The 17,864-nt window shown below is 42.9% G+C and overlaps 1 protein-coding gene across 4 annotated transcripts in view; it reads right to left on the minus strand.

Moving 5' to 3' along the window:
- EXOC1 (exocyst complex component 1) overlaps nt 1-17,864 on the minus strand; it is a 791,619-nt gene that overhangs the window by 297,875 nt on the left and 475,880 nt on the right. For 2 of the 4 annotated variants that reach the window (XM_069631623.1, XM_069631622.1), the window contains 2 exons: nt 6,958-7,063; nt 3,739-3,783 (listed from right to left, as the gene is read on the minus strand). In XM_069631623.1, the coding sequence (XP_069487724.1) occupies nt 3,739-3,783; nt 6,958-7,063 (151 nt within the window). The remainder of the gene's footprint in view (nt 1-3,738; nt 3,784-6,957; nt 7,064-17,864) is intronic. The other 2 variants (XM_069631625.1, XM_069631624.1) reach the window with 1 other exon arrangement.

The following is a 17,864-nucleotide window of genomic DNA, read 5'->3' on the forward strand; positions in this document are numbered from 1 at the left end:
CGGCAGCAAGACATAGCCCACGATGGAATGTGTAAAGGCTGAAGGGTTTCCCCTCCACCTTTTATGTCAGCACTAGTACTATTAAGTGCCAAGGATATTCTGCTGGCCTTCCCGTTGAAACTCTTTTAAGGTGAATGCCATACTAAGGCTATATCTGAGCTGAGAAGGGACAGAGGAAGATAATAAACAAGATGCATCATAGAACAGGACTTACCACATGCGCGTCAGCCATTTTGAGTATATGGTGTTCAAAAAAAGTATTATTGTGGTTAGAACAAAGGTGCACGACAGTCCTCCTGGAAAAAGTACATATGGACTCACTGTAACATTTAAAAAGTAACAAAAAGTTACTTTAGAGAAAAGAAATCGAGACCCAATGAGTCCCTGCAGCACTGCACTTAAAGTGTCTAGTGCTTCCACTAAAAAGTGATGGTGAAACAGCAAATCAAAGAGTTTATCCTACAATGGGCTTCTCAGTCTCCCCCTCCTCCCTCTACCCCTGGCCCTTCTTTGGCCACATCTCCTCCCTCCTACTCTGCCTTTCCCCTGTTCTCCCCAGACAAGGTTTCCAAACAAGCCTGATCTATGAAAGTCTCGTCAAAACAGGTTCACCCCTGTTCCTCCAAAACCATCAAGGACCACATTGACACCCTGGCTCCTGCTCTGGCTGACTTCTGCAACCATTCCTTCACCACTGGAGTCTTCCCTTCCCCCCCTGAATCACTCTCTTGTGCACCCACTTCTTAAACAACCCTCTGCTGACCCTTGCTGCCCAGCCAACTATCGCCCAATCTCCATCACACCTTTCCTGGGAAAACTCCTGGAAAAGCTGGCCATCTCCCAGCTTAATCTTCACACTGAATCTGTTAGTTGTCTCCATGAACATCAGTCTGGCTTCAGAGCTTCCAGAAGCATGGAAACTGCTCTCCAGAACATCAGTGAAGACCTGCTCTCCAACCTTGATTCCAACACCCTATGTGTCTTCATCTTACTTGATCTCTCTTCTGCCTTTGACAGGGTCAACCACGACATCCTGCTCAACCATTACCGTGATAACCTAGGTTTCTATCAGGCCCTGGCTTGACTGACTTCTTTCCTCTCCAATCGACCCTCCCAGGTACAACTGGGGCCCTTCCTCTCCTCTATCTTTACCTGTGGTGTTCCCCAGGGGTCTAACCTCTCTTTGTGGCTGTTCAACCAATACCTGGTACTTCTTGCCCACCACATTGCCACTCTCTGCCCCAACTTTAGTGCTATGTGGATGACAACTCATTTTCAGGCTCACTTCCGCCACCTCTTCTGCTTCTCTCATCGCTGACTGTCTGCTATCCAGGAGTGGTGTGCCGCCAATGATCTCTGTTTTAATGACAGTAAGACCAAGATTCTCCTCATCGGCACCCCTGCTCCCTCCTTTCCTGTAGCTCTCCGACTGGCCTCTCTTGGCCCTCTTCCTGCTCCCACCTGCGAGGCAAAAAACCTCGGGGTCATCTTCGACTCCACACTCTCCTTTTCTCCTCACATCTCTGACGTCTCTAAGAAGTCAAACTACCAGCTGCACCTCCTCAGAGATATTCTTCCTTTTCTCTCTTTCCCCCAGAAGCTCACTATCTCCAGAGCTCTGGTTCTCTCTAGGCTGGACTACTGCAACAGCCTCTTTCTAAATCTACCTGCCTCTACTCTCCGCCCGCTGCAACTCATCCAAAACAGGACTGTGAGACTTGTCCTTGGCCTCAAGCCCAGGGATCGTATCTCACCAGGACTGAAATCACTGCACTGGCTCCACGTGGCAGGGAAGATTAAGTTCAAAACCCTCTGCATTGCCCATAAGGCCTTCTTTTGGCTTGGGGCCTCAATACCTTCAACTAGCTCTTCCTAAATATCTTCCTTCTCGAGCTCTTCGCTTATCCACCAACTCCCTCAGGGTCAGTCGCTTCTCCAAGCAATGAGTCGGTGGTAGATCTCCTTCTTCTGCTGGGCCTCCCTCTGGAACAGCCTCTCGGAAACTTGAGGAGAACCATCTCCAGTTCCGGAAACACCTCAAGAACTTCCTCTTTGCGTCTGCTTTCTCTCCTCGGCTCCCTTGCTGATCTCCTGGTTGAAACTGATACTGCTCTGGTTGACCTGGCTAACTTCCGATCTTGGGCCCAGGTCCCTTCCTGCCAGTTGCACACCTGCACTGCCCCCTGGCAACCCTTGCACTCAGGTACTGTTTCTGCATCCCTACAGCTCCCTGCCAGCACTTGGAGCACTTGACACCTGATGTCTGCCTTAATCTTGCCACCAGCTGGCTGCCCTTTTATTATTATCTTTGTGTTTATTTTATTTATTCATCTTATTTATTTTTTCACGGTTATCTTATGTACTGCACTGCCCCCTCCCCTTGCCATCTCCCCTGCACTTGCGCGATCTCAATGTCACTTGGTGGCCTAGTAAGATCGCTGTCTCCGTCTTCCTTCTGTTCCCCCTCCCTTGCCTTGTCGCGCCTTGAAACACTTGTGTATAGGCGCGTTAAAAATGCCATATCATAACCCAAAGATTTCAAAAAGGCACATTTCTCCTACTAGAAGGGTTTACCACATTTTAAATGAATTATAATGGCCATGGACTCACATTGACTAACAACATGGGACCTCATCAGGAGGTTGCAAACAGTTATTAGAGCATGAGCTGCTATTGAAAACTTGTATAAACCAATCAGTTGCTTGTAATGAGTGGCAAGGATATCCAAGTTCTTCTGGTCAAGTGACATCAGTCAGGAGCACAATTGCACATTAATGTGTAATTTGCCTTTATATATGTACATTATTTTGAAGTATGATTGTGAATGTACTGCATCTCTCCTCCAATGGTCTAGAATGCATAAATTGTGACGGATGTATGAATTGTGATGGATGCACAAATTAGGATAGTGTTGACCAGTGTGGTCAGTCGTTATGCAATATTTTAGATTATTTGTTTTATTATTGTAGTATTTAGGGCATAGACTTCTGCATTTAATTCTTTTTTAATGTATTAAAGATGTGATGTTGATTTTTATTGCTTTTATGATATATCTTTTATGATATAATATATCAAAATAAAGCCAAACAAACTGAATTAAACTGCCCAATGCTAACCCCATAAAAGGTGACATAAATGTTAATTAAGAAAAGAAATAAAAAAAGAAACATTTATAAGTGAACAATCATCTGTCAACTAAACTCCAATGCTGTAGGACAGGCCAGTGTGACGAGGAGACTAAAACATCACTTTTGGAAATAAATCCTGTTTCACAATTGAAAGCCAATATTGTATGCCTATAAAGAGAGCCCGTTATCTTCAATTAAAAATTAAGCTGCCAGTTTACAGTAATGATCTGTATACTTCCAGCTCACACATGAAGCAATTGAAGAGAAAAGGCCTTCAAGGAAAGCAGTAGTTTCACGTATAATAGAACTAATCTCTTCCAATTAGTGTACTTCAGCTTCTTTTAAAAACCATACACAGCAGTTGGCATGCAAATCATGCCAAGTTGGAGAATTATGTACCATATAAGCCTTATGGCATATTCAACTGCCATGGCAAGTCTTCCAACTAAGACCGGCACCTTAGTTTACTAGAGCAAAGCAAGTGCCACCTTGTGTACACATGTAGGCTAGTATGGCAAATCTTACATGACACAAACATAGCAAACAATTAGGAATAAAATATCAAGAAACAAGCATTGATGAAGCTGGCTAGTGCACTGGTAATACTCACTCTCGGTTTCCTGTTTGACAGCACTTTCTTTTCGTGGCAGCGTAGCTGAGATGGATTAGGTTGCAAGCATCAAAGACAAAAAAGCATCATAAAGAGCATGTTGCACAAACCATGCATAATAGGCAAGTTAGTCAATAGTAAAGAAGAAACATGCAAAGAACTATAATATGAAAATAGCTAATGGCGAAAACAAGTATAGATTTCATAGTATGAGAAGAAGGCAAGCATGGCAGTTTTAATTGGAAGTTGAAATGGAAATCATTGTTGGAACCCTTTTAATAAATAATCAATTATTGAATATGAATTGAAAGGTTTCTCACAGGCAATTAAAATGAAATGGTTACTTGCAGTTGAAGTGTACTTGATGAGGATGGAATTTTATTCAACTTTCAAACAGTTGTAGATATACAATCTATGAGGGACAATCTAAAGGTATTATCTTCCAGAAGGAAACAAAAAAGGAGTAGAATCGGTGTGTAAAAGGGTTTATGTCAATCATATTTATTTATGGGTGCGACACAGGGATTATAAAACCATGAAAAAGCAGGTCTTTCTGAACAGTGACTACATTAAATATATCTTTGTATTAGCACTCCACACTAACCTTTTTGTCTTGACTCACACCTACATACCCGATACCCAGAATGTAAAGTGTGGTTAATATAGATAAATGAGGTAGGCTACAACAAATGGTTATAGTCTGCTAGCAAGCACATTTTTTCTTTCAGTTATTTGAGTCCAAACATGTGGATGTATTTGGGACCAATATGTTTTGAAAATAACATATCGCTTACAATAAAAGTTCTCTTGTCTGTGCTAGTATCAGATATTGACTATACTAAGAAGATGAAACTAGAATAAAGTAGCACCTTATATACAAAAAGACTTAAACTTGCATCTTTAGGGTAAGTTTACTGCACATGTATATACAACCTGCTTCTAATACACATTTACCAGGCAGAGTGCAGCATAGCTTATTACACTCTAAAAGCATCCATGACATTAATTTACGACAGGTTGCAATGGTCAACTACTGGTACTTTGAGGTTCTGCTGCAATATTACCAAGAAAAGAGTGTTGCTCTCTTTCTTTGCAGTATATGCCCACATTGCTTGTTCAAAATAAAACGCTAAACAGTTGTCAAACTGGTGACTTATTTTTTGCTGAAATTAAGGCATACAATATTTTGGAAATTAAGGCATACAATATTTTAAATTATTTCTCTTGACTATGACCGTTTGGGAATTGGAAAATACAAATATCACAAACAAAAGAGATTTTATTTGCAATCTATGGAGAGCTATATATTGATTTTTACTGTGATTTATATAAGCTCTGGTACATCTCTGGTGCAGCCACAAAAATATTTAAACAATGTATTGATGGTATTGCACAAATAGTTAATTTGAACACTACATATTTCAGAGGACTACAACCAATGTTTTAATGGGCAACAGAGCCAATCACAGTGGTATATATCATGCAAGATTAAGGGCCACAGTACCTATCCTATGGTACCATCTATCATCCAAGCATCTCCTGCTCTCCTGCTATGTTGCAATTGCACTTTAGAATAGGAAGCCTTATTCAACTACACCTTCAGAGAGCAATAATAGTTCTAGAATGAAAAAGACGCTAAGAAGTGGACGACAGAGTTAAAGGCCACAAGCAAAATTTGTTTGGTACACATGAACGTCTGCATGCTAGACCCCGAAAATCCCTGTATTGAGCATGTGCTTGTAGGTAACAGTGTGGACATCTGTTACTTCGAGTTAGAGTTCTTTAGTGACAATGAGCTTGGTAGTGTATTATGGAGTTTGTGAAGTAATTCATTAAATCACAAATATATGGGATGAATGCTTGTGAAAAACAATGCCCTCTTACAAGTGGAAATAAACGAATCAGAAGAAGGCATTAAAGAGATGACATCTCAGAATGTGACTAAAGTCAATTTCGAACATAGACAAACAATCTTGCAAAGTGTTAAAGAGGGCATCACATCAACTAGTATAAATTAAAGAAACAAGGATCAATGTGTGTGGATAAGATATGCAGAAACTGACCTTGAATAACCACACAAACGCAACTTTCTTTAATATTTTGGCAACTATGTGTAAGGCGAAATGTGTGGTGAAGATTATCCTAAGGCAGCCTAAGTATTTTTGGAGAAATTTTAACTATGCTATCAACAGTTGTGAGGCAACTAATCTCTACTTCAATGTATTTGACAACACTGTCAATTGGATTACAACTATTGTCTTTCCCTATATATCAAACACATTGGGCAACCTCAATTTTTGCACAGACCCTTATGAAACACAGGCAGTTGGAGCATTATACGAACAGACATTTAATGCTAATCCTCCAAAATGCAGAATGCATTTGGTAGATGTATTCGCAGTGCTGACTTACAAACATATTTCCAGATTTTTCTACACTAGAATAATGTTTTTAATTATTGCTAATATTAAAATAAATGAAATGCTTCATAAATTATGTTGCACAACATTAGCTTCATTCTTGGGGTATCATAGAACAAAACCCAGCAAATGAATTGTCCGCAGTATGTGGTAAATCTCAATTTTTTTAATGAATTCATTTAATTCTCCTAGTACTGCATTTTAGCCCCACACACATCTTTGTAAACTCAAAAAAAGAAATTGTGTGCTTCAATTTTGTTCTCAATCTCCCATTGAACATTCGCCATGTTGAACAGACTCCCAAAAGTCATCCTTACCACCGAAAAGAGTACCTTACTTTCCTTGAGTTGACAAAGGGGTCAAACAATGGGGCCTTATAATACTCAGGCATGTATGGTCTGGTCATCAGTGATGTTTTTGGACAATGTGACCTATGACTAAATGTTTTCAGCGTGATCAAAATATGATCTTGATGTTCAGTTTTTGGATGCTGCTTGAGCCTTATGGAGAAATGCAGACTGTTTGATAGGCCACATCAGAGTAGAATGTAGGAATTGCACTCAATGAAGAAATTGACATCGTAATGATGGCCCAACAACTCCAATACAGTAAAATTGCATTGTTGAAACAAAACATATGCTTCCATTATGTTCAGACTGTGGAAAGACTTAGTGAAGAATTTGGGCATTGTTTGTCTGAGAGAATGTTAGGAAGTACTGAACAATACTGCACTGATTATGAAACATGTATCTTTGTTTAAAAGAACGGAAGTGATACTAATCCATGTCATGACGCTTACCAAACTTTTTCCCCTCTTTAGTCATGACAGTCATCTTGATCTTCGCAACCTCAAAGAAGTCCTTAATTTCTTTTTCATACAAACGTGACAAATAATCCATGTAGTTCTGAAAATAAAAACACATTCTTGAAACAGTATTATAACGTGAAAACAATATAGTAAAATGATTAACGTTTTAGTGAGAACTGTTTATGTACACATTCTGTAGAGATGGGCAATGGCGCAAAGTGCACTTGGCCAAAGGGACTAAGAAAAGCAGCACAACTGGAAAGTGTGAATCAATCAAAGTGATTTAAACAGAGAGAATATCAGTTAGGCATTACATTATTATTATTTTTTTATTTAAATTTGTTTAGTTTCATAAACACTTTACAAATTTACATTACATCATCTAAAATCATCGTAACAAAATAAATAAAATTGCACATATACATTTCATTTCATATCTTTACCATGGGTTGTCCCATTCTCTCAATGTACTCTTCACATCAGAGACAGACAGAATCTTAGAGCTCATGAATCCTCATTTACACAAATACTTTCTACTCAACAAACATCACTGTTACCTAATTTCAGTTTACATCTTTGGAGCTTATAGTATTTTAACATAAGTTTCTAAAATCATTAATACTCTAAAATATACAATGCAATTAAAAGCATTGATCTACTGTATTTCATCTCATTTTACCTCTTTAGTCTATCAACCAATTACATTGACTGCAAATTAGATGTTAATTTGGTGTGCCAAATTGTTCATAATGGGACTTTTGTTAAGCCTTTTTTAAAAATGTTTTATTCGGGACCACAATTGGTACACAGCAATATGCACCCCCTGGCATTCTGTATTCAGACAATATACCCATAACGTGTCACTTTTAATTTCATGTTAATCATGTACAAGATGGCCCAAGGACGTCATATATTCAGATCCCAAGACATGGCACTTTGTTAATACATGTCAGGGAGTCTCCAGAATATCAGGGTTCTTGCAGATTCTGCAATATCTTTAATTTTTTTATTTTTGTTTTATTTTTTTTATTTGCGTTAACAAAATTAATTGTTTTTACAAAAACTGATGCAGCTCCTTTCGATCCTTCTTTACGTTTCTTTTCCTTTCCTGGTTCGCGTATTTGTACTGTTACAGTTCTCCTGCTATTCTTGGTTACTTATTTATCTATCATTCCCACTCTTGGTCTCTGAGTCAATTTTTACCAGTGATGACTGTAGGATTTTAGTAGTGGCAATGGTCCAAGCAGTTCTTTGGCCACTGATCATACGCGGCCACCAGCTCGATTCTTCAGGGACCCCGTAAGGCTCTAAGACCGGTTTTATATAGCTTTCTCGTATTGATTGAAGTGCCGTGCATGAAGTTACTAAATGGCGGATTGATTCGGCCTCCTCCTTGCATAGTCTGCAAGTATTCATGATTGCCAATCCTCTGATGAAGCGGATTTCATTCGTTGGCAATAGGTTCAATCTTGCTCTGATAAAAAGATTTTGAAGTTTTTTGCTTGGGAATTTTTTGTACATTTCCGCTGGATCATTGATTTTCCTTGCAAAGGGTGGCATATGCCTTAGTAGCTTATTCTTTGCCGCATTTTCTTGAGTCTTGATCCAGTCTAGTTCTTCAAGTTTTTTTTTGATTCTCAGTTGGTTCTGCAACAGTTTAGTCTCTGAACATGCAACGGATTCCAGCTTGCATTTTCTCTTTGAAGCCCAGGCAGTAAGCATTTTTGATCTGCCTGACTGGAGTTCTTTTTGGAGCAGGATATACAAAGGCGAAGCTTCCGGGAGCAAGATGTTTCTGTAGAGAGACATGCTGTTGTTTTCAGCCCGGGCCCCCAAGGAAATTAGGCCTAGCTCTCTCCTGATGGCCGACATGGATGTGGAGTTCGGTAGAGACAGAACTGATCTCCAGAAGAATCCTTCCATCTTTATCCCAATCTCCTCTGGGAGAGCTGGCATGGCTTCTGCCCCGTACAATAAACTGGGAACCACTTTTGACTTGTAGTAGGTTAGCAGCGGAATCAGGGAGAACCTGCCAAATTTGTTGTCTAGCATTCGTGCTTGGGTTGCTGAAGATCTTGCTTTCGACCATATGAAGCGCTGCATGCAAGTTTCTGAACGTGAGTTGTCCAGCATGACGCCCAGGTATTTGAATTCCTTCGCAACTTCAATAGGGTTGCTTTCTAATTGCCATGACGGGCACTTCGAATTAGAGCTGGTTTTGTTTCTTGGATTTTTTCCCAATAGGGAGTTAAACTCTACCAATCCTGTGTTTCAGGCCCAGTCTCCAGTCGAATAGCCTCCAGGGAAGGGTTCGAGGTCGTAAGAGGTCAGAACAGGCTGAGTGACGTCCCCGTGGATACCAGGTGAGCGTTACACTGGTGATGCCGATTTCAGGTTTCCCACACCAGCAAAAAACCCAGATATTTTCTGTTTTTGCAGTTCAGGGATAAGGGCACTACTGTTACTCTCTCTTGTGCCTCTTTTCCTTCGTGGGTCATCACGTTGCGTTCTCGCAGCAAGAGGGCTACGTAGTCTTTTCCCCTTTATGGCGGCTTGACTTCTAAGACTGAGTCTCTTGGGTTGTTTTATTTTCATTTTTATTCACTCTACAGTTTTGTCAATGCAAAATTAAAACTGTGTTTAAAAATATAATTTAGGCTTTAAAATACCGAAGATGCAGCTTTACATGTGGTAACGATTGATAATTTAGTAGTTTGTGTACTTGGCACTCGTTAGATATACTGCAATCAACAGTGTCGTGTGCGAACGGGTAAAACTTTAATAACGTTAGTTCAATACTTACAAGTCTGTTTAATCATGTCTCCAAGTCACGTACACAATGCTGCTTTCTGCTTTTGTAAATACTGAAGATTGTAGACCGAAAAGAAAGAAAATAGTCCTTCAGTGTCTGGCGGCTTCCACCAAACACTAAACACAAAACACTCTTGCACTCCTGCTATGCTCCGCGTTTGATCCGGGGATTTAATAACCCTTGCTGGAGCGAGAAGGTGGAGAAAGGACTTTCAGTACACAATTCCAATGCAGCAGGGTCTGCGCACAAAATATTCTCGCACTCCCGCTACGCTCTGCGTTTAATCCCTGGTTTTAACCCTTGCAGAAGTGAGCGGAGCGAGAAGGTAGAGAAAGGACTTTCAGTGCACAATTCCAACGCAGCAGGCTCTCCGCACAAAACACTCTTGCACTCCCTCACAGCTAGAAGAGTCAAACCATTGGGAATGAGAACCGAACATCGCTGAAAGATTGAAATCAGGTTTGACAAGATAAAGAGTAATGGTTGGCCTGACATGCTAACAACTATAGGCTGGGATTGTCAAACACAAATCAATACCAGCACAGTGGGCTTCATTACGAGTTTGGCGCTAAAATAACAAAAACACTGGCATGCTGTAGCTACCGATACTGGCAAGCACTGCTTGCGGAATCACCAGCTGATTCAGAGCATGCTTTGCGTAACAAATGGCATGTTGGAAATGGTAGTAGCGGCATACCAGTAATGCTTTCAAAAACCCACATAGCGGCACCATCGATGCCGTTGATACCGACCCCGGCATCATTAATCTGTAGATACCGGTACTGGCAATACCGGTACCGGAAGTTGTGTCATCGTGCCGGAATGGAAAATGCACCGGTGGCCATCTTTAAAAACACAATCCATTGCAATCCTTGACTACAGGAGTTGGCCACAGCAGCTGAGTGTCGAGGAGCATTAAGAGACATGTCTGGGAGACGAAGGGAGCATCCGACAAATCAAACCACGGTTCAGCGAGCCAGAACTTAACATGCTGGCCGACACCCTTGTGGACAATACGGACAAAGTCTTCGGAGGTGACCTGCGCAGGCCCGCACAGCTATGCAAAAAGGAAATATGGACAGATGTCGCAAGCAAAGTGTCAGCGGTGGGCACAACACTGAGGACTGTAAGGGACTGCAGGAAAAGGTGGGATGACTTGCGCCTCAGAGTATGCAACCTACTAGCAGCAGACCGCAGGCAGGGCCAGGCCACTGGAGGCGGCCCATATTCACCCCTGAAACTCCACACATGGGAGGAAAGATGTGCATCCATCATGAACATGGAAAGCATAGAGGTGTCGGAGACGCCTAGCACGGTGCAACATCGTCTGGAGATGCCGGTGAATGACCATGACTAACATCCCATCGCCAATAAATGTACCCTCATAGCCAATTGTGCCTTGCGCAGGACAAGTCAGAGCCACCAGATACCTGCCGCCCTGCAACACACCAACCAGACCCTTCAACAGTAACATCATCCCACCATGAAGAATGTCAACAAGCACTGCAGACAAACACCACATGTCCCATGCAATGCAGACAGACCCAACATCAGTATGCATCGACACATCACCTAGCACAACATGGCCCCTGTGCCATGTGTCCACATGGCCCAATCAACCCCAGTCCAAAATGCACACACCATTGCCACCAGTCAAAAACACCACCCCCCACCCCTGCGCCCTTCCCGCAGACGACACACCAATGCCCCCACCTACATGAGCATACCACTTCCCCATCACAGGCAGACCACACATGTCCATAATCCATGGTTGCATGTACAAAACACCCTGTGCAGAAACCAACAGTAACCCATCCAACATGCACATTCAAAACCGTGCAAACATATCAGGGCGTCCCAGCACTGTCCCCCTACCCCGCCTCATTTGTGCATCATCATACGGGTCACACCATGAGCACAAAGATGCACATGACAGTGATTTGTACAAAGTGAGATGCTGGTCACATGGAGTTTGACACAACATTAATGGTCCGCTGCACTGTCACCCACAGGCACCTCATCAGACAGCGAGGGAAGGTCTCTACTACACAGACGACCACCACTGCACGTCGCCACAGTAGGAAAAACTCCCCCAGCAGGGGGACCTCAAAGCGCTTGTGGGTTGAACACCCTCGGGGACCGTAGTCCAAGCTAATCGAAAGAGTAGGGTAGCGTAAGGTGCACTCAATATGAGAGCAGGTGATGCGATTGCCTGATGGTAGCTGCATCCTAACATTAGGTGTGGTGGTATTGAGAGATCAGTTGAATGTGTGCAGTCTGGTGGCTGGTCTCTGAGACTGCATTCTGGCGGCATTAGGCTTGTGTAGGACGATTATATATGCAGCTAGGCCGATTCTCCCTGCGGTATAGCTGCCTTCTAGCAAGATGTTGAGGTGTTCATGGAGTATTGTTTGTATGTGAGCAGCTAGGCCGAATTGATCGAGGGGTATAGCTGCGCTCTATTGTATGTTGGTGTAGAGTAGAGAGTGAGCATAGCGATAGGAGAGGTGCATGTCTGGAGTGGATGTTTTATACTTACAAGCCCACTGTTCTGGATTACATTCTCGGGTTTCGCGGTAGCTGTACTTCGAGGGGGATGGCACAGGAGGCAGCTAGGCCAGTGTAGTAGACTCAGGAAGCGGATAGTCAGCAGTCATATCTTAGCACCAGACAACACCGTCCTGGGGCAACCCCAGATATCACTAAGGTAAACAGGACTTTGCGGCCAATACAAATCCAATGGGGAGGGGGCAGTTCAAGAGCTATGAAGGAGAGATATGAGGCATGTCATTCCCCAGGGCACATAGAAAGGTTGAAACGGCTGGGGAAAAAAAGGCTCACTGTCCAATGAAGGGTAATTGAGGCATCAGCTCAAGGCAGTTCAACTACGGCCGTCTTGAGGTTCTTCTTGAGACCTCAGACTGTAGGGGGGGGGGAACACCCAGATTCAGTTTAACAATGAAGGGGAGACCTTCATGGAGATCTTCAAAGATGCACTTCTTCCATTGGCCATGGACAGAGACAGGAGCCACTCAGTAACACAGTGGTTGAACTTCAGTCTACCTGCAGGCTCTTCTGGTGGAGGGCAGCACAGAGAATTTCCAGAGTCCCAGCAGTGCCTCAAGGACAACCCCAAAGAGTTTCAGCTATTTGGCCAGCTGGAGGTCCGTGCAAAGATGAACAGGTGGTACCAAGCCGTGCAGAGAAAATGCAAATATGCATGATCCTATGACCAAAAACAGGTGACGTAGCTCGAGCCAAACGGGTGACTGGATGGTACCACTAGTCAGAGACACTAAGGCACCTTGCAGAGGTCTTTCCAGTCAGTTAGAAGGTCAGGTGTATGATGCTGTGGGATTGGCAGAGCTAATACTGGTTTCTGCAGCCCTCTGGGGTCCGTAGGCCATCTTCTTCTTCGGCTCTCTTCAGCTCCAGAGGTCGATTTGGTTCCTGTATCCAGCTCAACTCCTTAAATCCAGAAAAAGGGCTGGGGGCGACCTTAGCCCTCCAATAAGGACCCTTTCCAAAATTCAAACCTGGAAGTGCCTGTCTAATAGTGGACAGCCACCTTTCCTTCACGCATCAAATACTTGCTACCTCCAAAACATGCAGTCTACAACACTTGCATAAGGGCAGACACACTTCCTTCCTCCAGATGACGTTTGAATAGCAGGTAAAGCACACGTTCTCTCCAAGGTGGACTGAGGCAATGCTGTCCTCCCTGGACTCCCCAGCAAGCCATACCAAACAAAAGCAGCCATACTCCTCCAACTACCCAAGCATTTACACATCACCACCACCTCTCGCCCTTCTCCACTAGTTCCCTGTAGCTCAAAAAAGTGCCTTCAAAGGACTTTGCGTTGTTTTGAAAGCTATCAACTACAAAATCCCATCTTACCTTCATGACTAACTCAAGCCTGTCACCCACACAATCACCAGCGAAGCAAGCCAGCATCTCCTACACATTCCACTCTGCAAACTAACATGCACACAAATCAAGCATTTACCTCCTGGGCACTCGAGGCATAGAGCATGGCTTGTACAATGAGGAGCAGGCATTTTCAGTACATGTACTCAAAAGGGATTAGCACTGTAAAAAATGAAGGTGCACAGCAGTGCACTAGAAAAAAAGAAAAACATCCATTTACTGACAGCAGCCTGTTCAGTGCACATCACAAATGTAACTGGGATGCAGGGTATTTGGTGGAAGGATTGGAAAAGGAAACTTACCAACGGGTTCATGGGACGTTATACTTTTGTTTTTGTAAACATTGCAATGAAATTAAACCAAATAAAATAAATGTTTTTTAAAAAAAAGGTCTTTTCACTTCAAGCTCCAGTATTAGTCTCCCATTGCTGGGCATCTCACACTCAGATACATGAAATTTCACTCACCACAACAAAGAGGCCACTCCACTGCTTTTAGGAAAGCAGAGGTCTGAGCCAGTCAGAACCATAGGCAATTAAGCCCACTGGAGTGAGGCTAGTGTAGCGCTTGGGCACCTCCCACACCGTCTTGTTGAGCTCCTGTCGGTAGAAGCCCGCTTTCCCCAACAAGTAGGTAATCAAGTAAAGGTTACAGGGCATACTCTATGGGCCTAATTATTCACAGAGTGTTTTCCAATGGGGGTTTGCCATTATAAAACGCTTCTGTGAATTAGACGCTTAGCCTCTTGGCACAATTTTAGCTTACATGATAACCAAATAAAAATTCCCATTCCCCAAAATGCTTCTTTGTCCTTTGTACTAATTAATGTACCGGGTAATGAAATAAAAATTCCAAATGCTCCTTTGGCTCTTTGCATGAATGAATTGCAACAGGTAATCAAATATAAATTCCCCAAATACTTATTTGTCTCTTTGAAAAATGTAACAATAATTAGTTAGCACGTTTGTGCTCTTAATTAATGGCACTCACACCCATTTCTTTGATCCCGACAATCTATCATCTGGCTTGCTGGGATTCAGCTCTCTGCTCTTATTGTTGGCTGGCTGGGATTCAGCTCCCCGAATGTCGGACAAAATATCACTGGATCATGTGTATTTTCTAAGCCCCCTCACACCAGATTTGAGGTGTTTCATATAGATTTTAAATGAGATTTAATCTAAATTGCAATTTTCTGAATAGTTTTATTAAAACATATTAGCTAACCGCACACCACTTTATTCTTTCTGGTTTAGGATGTTGCTTTCTGTCATGGCCTGTGTTAATTATCCCAGCATAATTTATCTTACGAATTGCGAAATCACTCAATGTCTAAGGAGACCTATCTTCATCCAACTTGCTGACAATATTTACTCTGTCGTTGGTCTCACTGCTTTGAGTTGAGAGCAGAACATATTCTAAATGGGACTTTCCCAAATTCAAATATACATCGAATGTCAACTGACCATAAACCTTTCAGTACACAATCCTCATGCCTATATCAAACATCCACTACAAGTGTCTCTACCCAATACATCAATACACTGAAATCATAAAGTTCCATTGCAAAGTTACACATGTTTGCAATGAATGCATAAACCTCCATGAATTTGCAACTAGGCACTATAGTGCTAACTACATTACCCACTGTTCAAAATTGACCTTGCCAATCCATTCATGTAAAATGCATATAGGTGACTCACATATGCTCTCCTTAATACTAACTACTCAGGTATTCAGTATTCCATCTTGCAGGTCAAATTGCTTAATGTGTAGGTTTCAAGACTTATTTTAACTGCAACAATTAGACTGATTCATGAAAACACCAGTGACAAGATACACAGATAAGTTGGCCCTCACTCAGGTTCTTCAGGATGAAAACTCAGGACAATGGAACTCGGCGTCAGCAACCCTCCTCTTCCTGGCAGAAAGCATTAGGTGCAGAGCAGAGATGTCCAAGTGCATTGTAAGTTTCACAGCACCAGGCGGCTCGAGATCCAGGCAACAGGAGGAGTAGCCACTACCAATGGTGGATGCCAGCTAAAGGACCACTTCTCTTCAGAGCTCTAGGAGAAGACACCAGAGATGTAGGCCTAACATTTCAGGGATAGGTGGCACAATAGGAGGTCTTCCCTATAGATGAAAGAGCAGAGCGTTTCCTTGTGGAAGATGGCGTAGACAGCTGTTGTCCCTGCAGGATTCTTGCAGTGTCTGTCGGCTGCCTTTCGTGCGGTGGGTTCCTGGCTCCAGAAGTCAACAAAAGGAATGGCTTCAGATCTTCTCCAATATACAAAATCCTGGCTTGGGGTGAGTCCCATCCCACCTATCAGAGGAACTGCAACATTTTAATTACGGGTGGCTATCTAGTTATAGTTAGGCTTAGTCATGACCCCACACAAGGTTCGGAATGTGTATTGGGAACTGCCGCATACAAAGGCTACTTCACAGGCTCTGGCTAAAGTCAGCAGAGTGATGAGCATATACAGCCATTTCCTACCCTTACGTGGAAGGAAGACAGCCAAAAGGACAGTGAAGCACGAAGACAGGGCTTAAATAACATGGAGAGCCATTTTGATCTCTCTTGAAGATAATAGACAGGCACAGGTTAAAAAGTAAAAGGGTAAAAGGTGTGCAGAACTGCATGTAAACAGAGTAAAATAAAGGTACCACTGCTACCAGCCTGTCCGAGCTTTGGCAAAAGTGGCCATTTGTTCAAAAAAGAACAGCAAACTTGGTTTCCCAACGCTACTCCCCTTTAGGGAGATAGTACTGCCACACCACTGAGTTAAATTGATTACCAGATCCCCCTGCACTAGTGGCCTTAGGACTAACCAGTGCTCTTAAAATGAAATTAGTTAATCAAGGAAGTGAGGTTAAAGAGAACTAAAAAAATCAGGCAAGGTCTCAAAACACCAGATATGCTGGGGATCTTTCCAAACAAGCATCAATGGCCTGGTTCTACATCTAAAATAATAAGATCCACTACTAGCTTCTCCACTCTCCGCTACATTCTACTGACAGAAACCTCCTGTAAATTCCGAGGGCAAAGTGAAAATTCAAAGTGGACAGATATTTCTCAGTTACAGGCCTGTGCCTCTGGAAAATTATACCTAAATTCACTGATTCACCAGTTCACTCAATGCAGTTCAAAATGGACCTCACAATTGTTTTTGGCACCGACAAAAACATACAATTTTCATGAACATAGCAATCCTCGCACAACACTCCAAAAACCTCCACAGAGGTGTGTTGTCAGCTCTAGGAACTAATGGGAAACAAACCTTAAGCGGGAGCAACACATAGGTTTAATTCAGACGTGTCTGCTACTTGAGAAACCGTGAGGACAAACAGCCTTTGTCTCGCTGTTTTGTTTGGCTCGTTATGTCATGTTAACCCTACATTTTTTCTTCTTGCTCTGTGCTATGTTTTACTTGCAACAGTTATGTTTTCTTTTCTTGTAAAAATCGCCAATCGATTAAATCAAGTAATATAAAAAAAAAAATGGGAATATATAACCCTCTTACACACTTTAGGGAAATATGTGACAACCCTCTAAACCTCCCAGACTAAACCATGGGAATGTCGCATTCAAAAGGATCCACATTCTGAACTCTGCACCAGTCGCAGAACTTTCTCCAACGGCAACGGTACAGAGACTTTGTTGCCGGCCGCCTGGCCGAGAGCCACACCTCCATCACGTCTTCAGGGAGGTCCCAATCCTTATACCTCAACCTTTCAGAAGCCAAGAGTGAAGATTGAGGGATCTGGCCTCTGGATGGAGAACCTGACCCCCCTCCCGTGAGAGCAGATCGTCTCGGTAGGGAAGACGACGTGGAGGGCAGATGGACAAGTCTAGAAGGTCCGGGTACCACGTCCTCCGGGCCCACGCCGGAGCAATGAGGATCATCCGGGAACCTCCGCAGCACTTGCGGGATGACGGGGACTGGAGGAAACGCGTACAGCAGTGGGAACGACCACTCCACCACAAACGCGTCTCCCAAGGCTCCTTTTGGAGGAAATTCCCGCGAGCAAAACCTTTCGCACTTCCGGTTGACACTGGAGGCGAAGATATCCACTTGAGGGGTCCCCCAAAGGGCGAAGATCTCCAGGAGAATCTCCTGAGCCAGCTCCCACTCGTGAGAGATCGTGCTCTGTCTGCTC

This window comes from Ambystoma mexicanum, chromosome 6q (genome assembly GCF_040938575.1).
Source record: "Ambystoma mexicanum isolate Mex_15411 chromosome 6q, UKY_AmexF1_1, whole genome shotgun sequence".
In the NCBI taxonomy this organism is placed as follows: Eukaryota; Metazoa; Chordata; class Amphibia; order Caudata; family Ambystomatidae; genus Ambystoma; species Ambystoma mexicanum.